The 14,658-nt window shown below is 22.6% G+C and overlaps 4 protein-coding genes across 4 annotated transcripts; 3 read left to right on the forward strand and 1 right to left on the reverse strand.

The window, feature by feature from the left end:
* Nucleotides 1-1,326: 1,326 nt before the first annotated feature.
* PVVCY_0803400 (Plasmodium exported protein, unknown function) lies at nt 1,327-1,917 on the forward strand (the record flags this gene model as incomplete). Its single annotated transcript, XM_008627140.2, has 2 exons — nt 1,327-1,401; nt 1,627-1,917. 2 exons carry the CDS (start codon nt 1,327-1,329, stop codon nt 1,915-1,917), a joined length of 366 nt encoding a protein of 121 aa, XP_008625362.2.
* Nucleotides 1,918-5,165: 3,248 nt separating this feature from the next.
* Nucleotides 5,166-7,619, forward strand: PVVCY_0803410 (CIR protein PIR protein; the record flags this gene model as incomplete). Its single annotated transcript, XM_008627141.2, has 3 exons — nt 5,166-5,180; nt 5,315-7,255; nt 7,344-7,619. The coding sequence occupies 3 exons, from the start codon at nt 5,166-5,168 to the stop codon at nt 7,617-7,619; spliced, it is 2,232 nt and encodes a 743-aa protein (XP_008625363.2).
* A 1,194-nt stretch (nt 7,620-8,813) lies between these two features.
* PVVCY_0803420 (fam-b protein) lies at nt 8,814-9,675 on the forward strand (the record flags this gene model as incomplete). The annotated part of the gene is made up of 3 exons (XM_008627142.2): nt 8,814-8,888; nt 9,045-9,402; nt 9,467-9,675. 3 exons carry the CDS (start codon nt 8,814-8,816, stop codon nt 9,673-9,675), a joined length of 642 nt encoding a protein of 213 aa, XP_008625364.2.
* A 1,165-nt stretch (nt 9,676-10,840) lies between these two features.
* On the reverse strand, nt 10,841-12,650 carry PVVCY_0803430 (fam-a protein; the record flags this gene model as incomplete). The annotated part of the gene is made up of 6 exons (XM_037634278.1): nt 10,841-10,981; nt 11,129-11,344; nt 11,439-11,548; nt 11,710-11,779; nt 11,883-12,114; nt 12,271-12,650. The coding sequence occupies 6 exons, from the start codon at nt 12,648-12,650 to the stop codon at nt 10,841-10,843; spliced, it is 1,149 nt and encodes a 382-aa protein (XP_037490391.1).
* Between the last annotated feature and the right edge of the window lie 2,008 nt (nt 12,651-14,658).

Below are 14,658 nucleotides of genomic sequence, written 5' to 3' on the forward strand. Positions count from 1 at the left end.
TTACTTAAAAAAGGGGTTTCATATTTATATTATAGGGTGTCAAATTAATGTGTATATGTAAAGATAATAAAAAAAAGGAATAATTATATTATGATATAAATAAATTTGTTTTATTATAAGGATATAAAAATATATATTAATGATAAGTTCTATATAAATATAAGTAGATTGTAATATGACCTATTTAAAATAAAAAACATATTTTGAGATAATTTCATTAACTATAATAATTATAAAAATGGTAAAGTAAATTATTATTTTATATACCCTAAAACTAATTTAAATATTTTTTGTTTGTGATAATAGTAATTTCACTTATTTTGTTTCTTTTCATAATAGTAATCCAAATATGGAGTAACTTGCTAACTCTTTAATTAAATGCATATTTATATAAGACTGATTTGAGTATTAGTTTTTTTTTATATATTTATTAAAATATATTTAATATGATTTTTAATTTTATTCTTATTAATACATTTTTATAAATAATACTATATGTCATTATTTAATAACTTCTTAAGCATATCATGTTTTTTTTTCTTTTTAAATATATTGATATATGTGTATTTATCGGTGCTATTTTTTTGCACATTTTCTTTAGCATTATTATTAAATAATTATAATAAATTGTGATTATTCTAACATGTTATTATTTGAATATTTACTTCTAATGTAAATAGGAGAAAAATTTTAGTCAGCATCTTATGCTCTATATTTTATCTTTATTAAGAAGTTATTAATCCATGCAATATTATGATTTTCGAATTAATATGAATTATAGATATTGTGTAAACATAATTTATGAATAGTATTACTAATTTTATTGAAATGCCCCTTATGTTTTTATAGAACAATTTTAAGTAATAACATTGGCTTATTTAATTTTTTAATTATACACAAACACATATTACTAGTTCATGTATTTTACATGATATATATAAAATATAGTTTGGAAATAAAATACCTCTGCTATGCTATTATTATTTCGAATTAAATATATATTTTCACACTAATTATAGAATTTCATAATGTATTGGCATATATATATTGGATATACTAATATGTTTATTCATTATTTTTAAAATTAAAGTTATTTCATCTAGGGTAAACACATTTTTTCAGTATGAAGATATTATCAAACTATCTTATATATGTATATGTATAGCAAGTGTATAATTATTACAATACATATTTGATATAATAAAGTATTATTATAATGACAAGTAACTAGATTACTGATCTATATATTGTAATAAATTAGTTTAGATTGCCAGCTAGCTATTTGTTTGTACTATATGTACTATAATTAAATATATAAAAGAAAAAATGGGAAATTATAATTTTTTAAAAGTTGTTTTATTTATCTTTTCAATATGGATATGCTTATATTATAATAATGAGGTAAATAATTATATATATTTTTGGTAAACATCTTTTGTAATATTATTTTTTTTATGCCATACATACCTATTGAGAACAATTTTTGTTTTCTCTCCACAAATATGAGCACTAAGCAAGTGTAGATTATATATGAATGAAAATATGTTTATGTATTAAACTAGTCTATGAATAATTTGCGTACCTATATAAATATACATTATGTATATTGTGGATTTTTTATTTTAGAATGGAATTGAGAAATCGTTGAGTAGGATAGAGGATGCAAGTGGTTTATCAAGTCGAAATTTTTATCGTATTTTATCTGAAAGGGAGTGCAAAAAAAGAAAATCTTCAAAGCGGGTTAAGGAATTAGACGAAGAAAATGACGACGATAAACAGCATGTAATAAAATTAACAATTGACATTTCACATGATAAATTAATTGCAGTAGCACTTGTTTTTGGAACATTATTAACATTATTAAACCTAGCATTCGCTACATATTTGTTTCTAAATAAACAAAATGTGTTTACATAATCCTTATAAATATTTTCATTATATAGGCATGCATAGATATATGGATATTTATATATGTCTATCTACCTTTTTTCTATTTTTTAAAAGCAATTGATTTAAAACCATTTAATTAATGAATTGTCATACCTTTTATTTGTATTTATTTATTAATAAAATTCAAAAACCTTTACATATTATTATTAAAAAAATTATAAAGCCAAAAGTAGGTAAAAATATCGAATTCAATCATTTAACAACTAATGTAAATGAATATTTGGAAAAAATTACAGATCATTCGACTATTCATGTTTCTGGGTTAGTTTTTAAAAAATCCATTCTTTCTAATATGGTATCTCCATTATGTTCTAAATTTAAAATGACATTTGGAATTAATAGATAAAGTCATATTCATCGCAAAAGTTATGCTTCTTAAACTCACAAAAAAATATAATATCATATAAGATTACATAATTATTATCATCATTGATATATGAAGGAATATATCAGTAATGAGTGAACCTTTTTTTAAATCTTTATTCATAAATGGGTATATTTATTATATTTTTAAGTAAGTACCGATCCAGACTTTTGAAAATGTGGATATAACACAAAAAGATGAAGCATATTAATATTGCGAATGCAAATGAATATAATTGGAATAGCACAATATTAGATAAAAGGATTAATCAGATAAATAAAAAATTAATTGATATAAGTATATTGGGGGATACCGGTTGGAAATAACGTCCATACATATGTGCATGTGCATATGCATAATGTAGACTTGCACATATGACCCTGTACCTGGTTCTATCGTTCAATTGTGGATTGTTTTATATAGAAAATGTTATATAAAATAATAATAAGTTAATTTTTATAATGTTATTTGTTTTATTTTGGTTAATTTTTTAAAATTAAAATGGGTTTGTTCATAATTTTGATTTTTATATGGTATATATATAATTTGTTTAAACATAAAGAAATGCTTTATTGTTTTTGTCATTTTTATAAACAAAAATATGTTCATATATATTTATTATTTTTATATAATAAGCGTTAGATATAATGGTTATAATGCTTTTGTATTTTTGAAAATAATGAACAACATCATTATAAGATATATAAACATGTATTTATAAACTTTCTCTACATGTATATTCTATATAATAATAAAAAGGTTGTTGTTCCATTTACAAAGAACAAGTATTTATGGAATAAATTATTTTTAGGATTCAAGTAGCTATTTTATTGTGATTAGCTTGATCATATTTATTCGCTTATGCAAATCTAATAGTAATATTATAATAGGAATAAAAATTAAAATGTATATAGTATCTTATTAAAAGGGAAAATATATGTATATCTCAAATTTTTTAATATCATATTTTTAACATATATATATTAATTATTAGATATATAAAATATATTCCATTATAAATAATTAGATGAGGGTATATAAGTATATTAATAAAATTTAATAATATATTTTTTTCAAATTTTTCAAATAGTAAAAGGGCAGATATATAAAATTGCACTATTGTTCTAATATCTATGTATATAAACTATTGTAACTTTAGTTAAGTATTGAAGCATATTCTTTTATTTGAATAATTCCATATAATTATACAGAGAAAAAATATAGTAACTAACTTCCTTTGCACTAATAATATTTTTATTAAATTATCGTATACATATAAGCTCATAAAACTATATTATAAATATGGTTTATGAAAGAGTATATGCCATTTTTAATTAATTTATTTTAAACAATGGATCAAGAAAATTATCTAATTGATTTAAAATATTTGCATTGAGTGCATTAATTATGTCGCCGTTGTATGCAATGGCATAGAATTAGGAAGAACAACAGTAGCAATAATAAATTAATATTATACTAAATAATGAAAAGTATATTATGATTATTTTATATACTTAAACTTGTGATAAGATTTAAATGTGCAAATAATGGGAAATGAATTACAATAATTTATACTTAAGTATGCCTTTAATCTAGTAATATTAGCACTATAAAGGCATGTATTATTATTCCATTAATGATTTTATAATTTGAATAAAAATATAGCCTTCTATATTGAGCTAAATGTTTTATTATAAAATATGTAGTATATAATATGCTTAGGTTCTAAGTAGTAATATGCACTAGAATGGTAAGTTCGATTATATAGGTTCTAAATTTTATTATTACATCTAATCAAGAGTAATGTTAAAATTATAAATCTATATAATTTAAGTAAATCATAGGAAAAGAAGTTGATTGAATTAGTTTTTATATCTTAATATTGAAGTTCGTATTTATTTATATATTAAATAGTTAACAAGAATGATAATGTATATTATATATAATAATTTAACTTTAAAAATCATTTAGATGTCATGGTGATTTTAATTTGTAATTAGTTATGTTAACTTTAATTGCACATCTAGGTTTTTTAATTTAAAAAAAATACATAGAATATGCAGTGTAATATTATTTATTAAAATTTGTTTATATATTAAAAATGTTTGGATACAATGTTATTGCACATTTTAAATGAGGCACTCATTTGTACTATTAATTAAAATATAAATGCGATTTAAATATCATATATTTAGTAAAATTAATAATAATAATAATAAGTTATTTTTTGTATGTTATAATTTAAATAAATAATTTGATTTATATTTATTAGAAATGATTCTAAAAATATAATATTCATACGGAATAATAACTTTTATAAATATATGACATTAGCAATGAGATATAAATACATTTTTAACAATTATAATAATAATGCATTTCTAATTCTTTATATATTTATAATAATATAAAATTAGTGATCTTATTACTATAAATTTAGAGAATCCATAGTTTTCTTCTATGTACGAGCATATAATAATTAGGAGACATGTTTTATTTAAACTCATTGAAATAGAACATAAAATTATATAATTGGGTTATACCTGTTACTATTAAAAATAGTGATTTTGTGTATATGTTGTATTTTACATCTAAGACAAAAAATGTTTTAAACAGATCAAATTTTAAGATAATTATGATATTTGTGGTAAATAAAATATATCTTTGGTAATAATATTATATTATTATTCTATATTTAAATAATAAAAATAATTGGAATATGGTTGTTTTACGATATTAATTATGCATATAACTTAAGTAGTTGTATAACTTGTTTGACACGTATATATGCTTTACATAAAATATAAAATGATGTTAATTCATCTACAAATTAAAACATAACTCCATTGTAATGGACATAAACGTGGTAAATATATTTTTTTTAGATAAAATAATTTATTATATTCCATGTTTTACATGAGCTATTAATTATTATTAAATTCATTTTAATAAATTGTTCGTTAATAAACATTTTATTATTTTTTTAAAAATGTTTTTTAGTGTGAAACATTTAATGATATTGATAACCTTTTTATCAACTATGAGGAAGAATTTAAGAATGAAAATGGATCATATAATAAGTATTGCCCTGGAAAAGGGGGATCTAAAAAATGTGAAACTAATTATGAAAAACTGGGCGCTATTTTTGGATATGCATATGTGGAGTTAATTCAAAATAATCAGGTGGATCTAGATAATGAAGATGACCCAAGTGCTGATTTTTTGGTCATGTCATTGTCTAATATATTATATAAATTATCAAAAAATGATACTTTATCTCTAAAAGATGCATTTGATATATATTTAAAGAGTCAAGGAAGTTTTAATTATTGGAGCATCTTACGTAATAAAAAGTATTTTAATGATTCTAACATCGGTATTATGAATGGATTTTATTTTTTATTTCAGCAAATTTGTGAAACAATTAATAGATATAACGATCCTACAGCACAAAAACACGAACACGAAAGCGATATTGCCCAATTCTATATGATTTATAACACACTTTATAATTTTGTTAAACAATGTGATCCGTATCTTCAATTATTTAATCATTTAAAAAGAATATATGATGACCTTATAGGTGATGTTATTAAATTCCATGACAATGACCAAGAATTGCTTAATGCTTTTAAACAAATTTCATCGATATATACAACCAATCTTGTATCTCAATTCAATAGTAAAGGATGCAAAAAAGTGCATAAAAAGATAAAACAAAATATGTCCAAGATTAAAGAAAAGTCACAAGAGGACCAAGAGGAAGAAGAGGAAGACGAAGAACAAGGCGGATTTGATGATTTAGTCGACTTATTAGGTTCTGATAATGAAGATAATGATGGCGAAAACGGAGATGATGGTGATGACGATGATGAATTAGAAGATAATGGTGATACCACAGAAAATTCATTGGATCAAATACAAAATAACCAGGATGGAACACCATCAGTACCAGGATCACAACAATCTGGAAACCTAACACCTGTACAACCACAACAAGAGCCGCAAGGACAACAAACACAAAACCCAGCAGAATCAGCATCACATCAGCAACTTGGACAGCCACCAACAGGCACACAATCACCATCAGGTATAACTTCATCGACGAATGTATCCACACCAACGACCACACCAACTACAGACACTATAACAACACCTGGAACAAATACAGCATCGCCAACAGATCAGCAATCAACAGATCAACAATCAACAGATCAACAATCAACAGGTCAACAATCAACAGGTCAACAATCAACACCAGAACCACTTCCATCACAGCCAGAACCTCCAAACCCACCAACAGATAATAATAAGAAAACATCATCACCGTCTGCATCAGAACCAACGTTAGGAAATAACCAAGAAGATTCTGGTAAATCACCAAAAGACCCATCAAATGGACAAGAAGATTCAGAAAACGCCAAAAAACTACTGAAAATTTTAATTGATGGTCAAAATACGATTGAAAACTATCGTTCCACTTTTTATAATGTATACACTAAATTTAAAAAAAGAGTAAATGAAAGTATAACATCAGCTATAGAAAAAGCTCATACTAATTCTTTATATATTGGTAATAAAATTAATGGCGCTATTAAACAGTTAAGTGAACAACTTCAAAAGGTCTCAACGCCTGCAAAAGAACCAAATTTGCCACCAGATCATAAAAAAACTGAACATAAAACCCCCTCTTCATCATCACCAGATCCACAAACAAGTCCACAACCACCAAATTCACTGTCAACAAATATCCCATTAAACGGTCAAAAGGACGTATCCACACATTCTAACAATTTGATGACAAATTTAGTACCTGATGCAGGAATAAAAGAAAGTACACCGAAAGTAATACTTCTAGGAAATATATTTAAAGGAGGGGTACCAACTTACATTAAAGCTATAGTTATTTTAATACCCGTTATTTTAGGGATTACGTACAAGGTAAATAAAAAGAAAATAATGAAGTATAAAATTTTTAGAATATTTCATCACTATAAAATATTATATATGTTTCATAATTTTATATTAGTATTTATCATCTGGATGGAGAAAGGAAATAAAGAGAAAAAAAAACATGAAAAGGGTTATAAATTCAATTGGAGGAAAAAGACCGGTGCAAATAATTATAAATGCATCTATTCAAGAAAACCAGCCTAAAAAATCCATAAATTCTGTTCATAGGAAAAAACCTCCATTATTAAATATATACAAACTTATGCAGGCTGATCCTATACCATTTATTAATTTATTTTTTTTGTTAACTTTTTTTGTTTATAAAAGAAAACGCGATTATTTGGAATTATAAGTTTAATTAACTTATAATTGAAGTTTAAATTAAAAATTGTATACATTTAAAGAATAGTAAATAATAAATTTGTTTATTAATATATTTAATATTTATATGTGGGAATCAGGTTAAGGCTATATTTCATATTTTATAATAAAACATAAAATAAATTTTCTATATGATGAAATTCTCTATTATAATTAATGTGGTATATGTATGTTTTATTTAAATAGTATTTACAAATATAATGGCAATATAATGTTTAAATATTAAAGGTATAATAATATATGTTTAATAAATACAACAAAATAAAAGTTAATAATATTAAATATATTTCATTTTTCGATTTAAAATAAAAGTAAATTGGTATTTCTTTCAATATATTTGGTTCTATATGTATTGTTTTTTTGATTTAATCTATTTGATGTTTCATTTGGGGTAAGTTTAAAGTATGAAATTCGCATGATTTTAAAAAAATAATATATTTCATATTATGAAACAATTAAATGGGTATAGCCTTATATTTGAAAAATATTTTTTTAACAAAATTGTATAAAATATAATTACATTATTTTATTAAAGAATATTAAAAATGGAGAAAATGGTTGTATAACTGAATTAATGAAATAACGAGTTCTTTCATGGGGCTTTATACTTTTTAATTTTTTTCATTTATAATATATATGTAATAAAAATTTTTTATTAGCAATGGCGAGTAATAGCTTCGTTTGAAATATAGAAAAAAAATAGCAACTATAGAAATATTAAAAAAATTATTATAAGTTTATATTTAAATATAAACTAAGTTAAATAATTATATAAAATATTGTATAAATAAATTTTATTGAATTGAATTTATTCTAACATATTTTTATATAATTACAATAATATTGATTTTTTAGAGAAATATTTGGTATTATTTAAAAGAATAAAAATATAAGAAAAAGAATAAATAAAAAAACATTTATATCGATAAGTACTTTTTTTTATGAATATATTAAATTTTATAATACTGATCATAGTTAAATAAATATATAAATAATGCATAATATAATAGTAGATATTGATGGCGAGAAGCCCTTATATATATTCATCTGCTCATAATATTTAGAATAAATAGTAAACATAATTATATTAGAAATAATATCAGTTATCATCATAATTTGTGTTTATATATAACTTGTACGTATTTAATAAAAAAACTCGTTAAAAATGAAGCAATTCACCATTTTAAAAAAATTGATATATTTTTCGATATTTATTTGTTCTTTGGGGCACACTACAAATGTAAGTTATTGATTTCCTTTGTATATATGGTTGTTATTTTGAATGACGTTTACATTATTACTATATTTATTGTATAAACTATTTATGTTAAGTTTAAGAAACAATTAAATTCCATGATATATAAATAATGCTAATAAATGTTTTATTTCTTTGCAGGTTTTATGTGATGTAAGCGCAGACAAAAATGGGCCCACGCTATTAGCTCCATTAGATTTAAAATTTAGTAAATTCTCAAGCAATAATGATTATATATTAGATTTAATGTATTCTTATGATTCACTTATAGAAGCTGTAGCTAAGAGTTTACAACCGGATGAAGATTGTGGAGAAACATCAGCCAGTGATGATGATACTAAATCAAATGAAGATTTAGATGAGGATAACCAGTTTGGCATTTTAGGGGGAATATATGATGAAGAAGAAATTTCAAAGATCAATACCATGAAGAGATCAATAAGGACTAAAAAAAGTGATAATATATATCAAGACAAAAAAGCATCAAAGAAACCATCTGGTAATCCCCACAAAAAAAAGAAAAATATACTTGCAACCATCCTATCAATGATCTTTGGGTAAAGAAGTTGATGAGTATGATGTGAATAGTAATTATGATGAATTCGAAGATGAGTATTATAAAATATGTTTAAGTCCTAGTTATAAGAAATTAGAAAGTAAATATACTAATAATAGCACGCTATCAGTTATATTAAAATATTTAATATATATAAGTAGCGCTTTATATCATATCTCCAATTTGGCTATTATTGCTATATATACTTTCTATTGATGTGAAGGATATTTTAGAAAATTATATAAGACTTAAAAATTACAGAAGAGGAATCGAAATTAATCGAATCTATTTTCATTATAAAAAATATTTGTTAATAATTAAAGATTATACTTTGTGAAATTTCTATTAAATTTTACAATGGTATAAACACAAAATAATTATTATTTGATGATAGTTATATTGTATTTTTATAATCAATATAATAATTAAAGTTTATTTGTTTATTATAATATTTTTTTTAAAGTAATTGCAGTATTAGTTTGGCTCATATATGATACACTTTGGCTTTATTTGATTTGCTACTAATATTGATTTTGTTATTTGATGCGCAGATATGCATATATTTGATGTATATTTGAGCAATGTTTTTCATTGCTACTAACTATATTAGTTACATTTTATAATATTAAAATGTTTTACTTTGAAAATATTTATTAGTAACATTATAGGGCATATATATAGTGTCTATATTAATATGCTTTATGAGTATTTATTGTGTTTGGCTAATTATATGCATCCCATTAAGGGCATCCTTATTTTTCTATTACAGGAATGTTCTGTTGGCACATCTTATTGTATAATATAGGAAATGTTTATTAAGGCTATATACATAATTAGTGTGGGAATATATGGTAAATATTTTACAAGATTGTGATTTAAATGTACCTTTTTTTTGTCAAAAGATATAATTATTTGTAAAAAAGAAATATGTATATCTTTTAGCGTTTTATATCGTATTAATTTTTGAGTTTTGAAAATTCGTTGAAAGACAATATTTAAGAGAACGAAAAAAGGACAAGGGAATTATTAATAGGTGGTATGATGGTATGGTTGGTATTTAGTATTTTTATATTTAAAAGATTTAATTTTTAACAAAGATGTTGAGTTTTATGAGAATAATCAAAAAAATATAATTAATAAAAAAAAATGTATGAACTTATGTATTTTTAACATAAAAAGATGACCATAAGAAAGATCATTCATAAATTATAATACTTCCATTTGCGTGCCCACAAAATTTAATAAATGCATTTTTAATATAAAAATACATAAACCAATTATATACAAAACAAACTTTCTTAAAAAGAAAACAATAGATTTGTATAATAATTTAAAATAAAAATAATGTATAAAAAAAGCTAATAAAATTTATAAAATTAAATTAATCCAATAAAAATTTGCTGTTTGGAATATATCTTTTTTCTCTGGTGAGTTTTTCTTTTAAGTTCACAAGTTGGATAATTTTTCTTGATCGGACTCTTTTAAAATCATAAAGGGGAGCTAGGATCTCGTCATCATAAATCTGCGAAAGAAAATAAAAAATGGATAAATAAGTCAATTGTTTGTAAATGAATAAATGCTATAAATATATCTATTTATAGAGAAAGCATGCATGTTTAATGAATGATGAAATAAAACTATTTGTTATTCAAATTTTTATATTTCTTACCGAGTCTAAATAGACAATGTCAACTTTTTTGTCGTCTTTATTAATTTCATATGCGGATAAGTTAACATAATTTTTTTTAAACTCTTCTTCATAATTACAGCCAGGTTCTAATGAATATGCAATATCTAAGAGAGTATACATATTTTCTTCCATGCTATCATTAACATCAGCCGAATGTGTTGATAAATATATCATTATAGTTTTGTCTTTTGATACCTGAAAAATAAAAAGAAAACATATAATGTTTATATTACGATGCAATATATGAAAAACCATACTTATGAATTGAAGATCGAAATAGATTGCTTACTTCAATTTTTTGGGCCAAATAATGGAAATATTTTACGGAATTTTGACCACCACTTGTATAGCATTGTTGTATCATCACTAAATTTGGATTATATACACGAACAACTTGTCCTGAAAAATTATAATTTTCATACACACAAATTAAAATATTACAAATGAAAGATAAATAATATAATAAAAATTTGATAATATTAAAATTCGGAATATATTGAATGATAACAATATATTAAATTGAATAATTGTTGATTTATTATTTGATTTTGTTTATTTACCAGTGAGAAAACTGGGATCCATATTTAGGAAACCATTGGGATTCCATATTGTGTCTTTTATTTCACCATACTAATGAAAACAAAAAATATAGTATGTCAATGGTATAATAATACTTTTTTTATTTAATTTAATTTAATTTTATAAGATAAAAAATATGTATGCTAGTTCATACCTTATCGGGTTTTTCGATTGAAATGCACAATTTTCCAATATCCATAGTATCTTTTTGTTTTCTAAATAGGCGTGCACCTCCCTCAGTAAAACGAGCTAGGTTATAATTATCAGATGTAAATTCTTTCTGTAAAATAGCTGTAGCTTCGTTCATAAGTTTTGTCACTTTTTCAATTTCTTCAGGGTCTCTACATAATAGGCGGTGGTTGTTATTTTGATGTGACATATCGAGCCTATCATTAATCGAAATGAGACAATTTTTAATTTGGGAAAAAAAAGAAGAAAAATGTATTTATAAAACATTATTCAAGTGTATATTTGCACGAATATATATATATAATTTGTATATAGCATATGGATATGTATATTTTTTTTTCATATTTTCTTACCTAGCATTATTGTCTATAATAGGCTTTTTTGGCATATCATTTTCTGGAGTAGTTTTTTTTGGCATATCATTTTCTGGAGTACTTTTTCCTCGAACCTGCATGTTTTGACCGTTTTTTTTGGGTTTAGGAGCACCACAAGCAAAACATTGTAAAATAGATAAGATTATAGATGAGAATGTTTGACCCTCGTTGGATGAATCCGAATTTTTAAGATTTTTATTGGCTTTATCAGGCTTATCATCTTCTGGATTAGCCTTTGTTTGAACAGGATTGTTTATATTATCATTGACTAAAGAAGCCTCATTGGCAAGGGCTTGATTGCTTGCATACATAAACAAGCTTAAAGCAAAAAAAAATAACCGAAAGTGTCCTTTATTCATTTTAGTTTTGGTAAATAAAAAACAAAAACAAAAAAATTAAAACTAAAAAATGAGAACAAAAAACACAAACAAAAAAATTGGAAACAAAAAACAAAAACAAAAAAGTTGAAACTAAAAAAGTTGAAACTAAAAAAGTTGTAACTAAAAAAGTTGTATGTAAATTAATATTGAAAAGAGAGTTTCAATAAAATAATAAAAAATATTTATTTGAAAATAAAAAAATAATTACTTAAAAAATAAATTTAAATATTATTTAAATAATAAATACAAAATTATTTAAGATAAATTTGCACAGCCTTAATTATTTAATTTGGAAAAATTGATCTAGTTAATTAGATCAATTTTTTAAATGGGCTCATTACATAGAAATAAAAAAATTTAAGTTACCATAAATAATAAATTTCAAACTTGATATGATCTTATTGCAAAGTATTATAAGATCTAAAAAAATTGTTTTAATTATATATAATATTTTTATAAGTTGCATTATGGATATACAAGCCTTTGATCTTATTTTTATTAAGATAAAATAAGAACTAAAATTTCATATTTATGGGATAAATCCCCTTATTTCTCCACACATCAAACAAGACCAATTTATTTTCTACCATATGTGTGTCACCTATAGCAAGATGATCATTTAAAATACAAAGTAAGGGTATAGAAAATATTTAACTTTAATATAAAATTTGATAATATGATGTGTAAGTCAATAAAAATGTGTATTGTTTAGTAGATGCATATACCTTTTTTCAAATTAATGAGCAATATAAAAAATATTTTTATGTAATAAATCAAATATATAAATATAAAATAAAAAATTAAAACACAAAAAAACCAAATAATACAAAAAAATAATGAACATAAATTGTAAAACATATCATGATATTTATGCATAAAATATATCTTTATTTTTTAATTATAACTTTCCAATAGTGAAGTGTAACCAAGGGTTTTCTTTTTTCTCTTTCCTTGATTTATTTGATTATATATCTAATTTTTAATCATTAAATTAAGCCTAAATTTGTAAATAAAAAATGTTAGTATAAAGGAGGGGGCATACTGAAAAAAAATTTCATAAATTATAATAGATGCATTTATAGTGTTAACACAATGATATATAATAAATGTGTCATTATATTAAAAAGAGTGAACAAATTATATTCATATCAAACTTTCACAAAACATCATTTTTTGTTTTGTGATGACAATTTAAAGAGGCATAAACATAAATTAATTTTATTAATATGTGTTACATACTATTAGAGTGTTAAGTGGCTATTGTTTGAAATATATTTTATTTCTTACAGTGATGCTTCTTAAGTCGGTAAGGAGTTCGAGTGTGTTTAGGCGTTAGGTTATGCTTTTATTAATTTATTATTTGATAATATTTATTGGTCTTTGGATAGTAATTAAATATGTATATCATTTCTATATGTTTAACCGAAAAATGGAATCCAAATATGCAACAACAAAAAGCCATATCCATTAATATGAAAGAGGTCACATAACAATTTTTCATAACCTTTAATATATATATATATATTTATATGAATTATTCCGTTACTTATTTTTATTTATAGTACATAGTTTGTGAAAGAATATTCCGAAAATAATTAATAACTGAAATAAGATTGATCCATTTGCTACAATCATAGTATTTATTATTTGTATACATATAATTTTTCATTCTTAATGCATATTCTATTTTATAACTGACTTGTTTGTTTTTTTATTATTGACAATTTTACAAATATATTTGTTTCAAACACAGTAAATAGAATGATATCGACACACCAAATTAATATAAATGCATTATAAATGAATCCATATTATATATACAAAGTAATAATCTTATTAGTTTAAGAAATCGGTTGCCTATTTTTCATGTGAAATACATATATTCATTAAGTAGTTCTATTATATAAAGAACATATATACACATCTAAAGAATGGTTTTCCACAAATTTACGTAATAATACTTATCCAATTTAAATTGATTCAACAT

Source organism: Plasmodium vinckei (genome assembly GCF_900681995.1).
Source record: "Plasmodium vinckei vinckei genome assembly, chromosome: PVVCY_08".
In the NCBI taxonomy this organism is placed as follows: Eukaryota; Apicomplexa; class Aconoidasida; order Haemosporida; family Plasmodiidae; genus Plasmodium; species Plasmodium vinckei.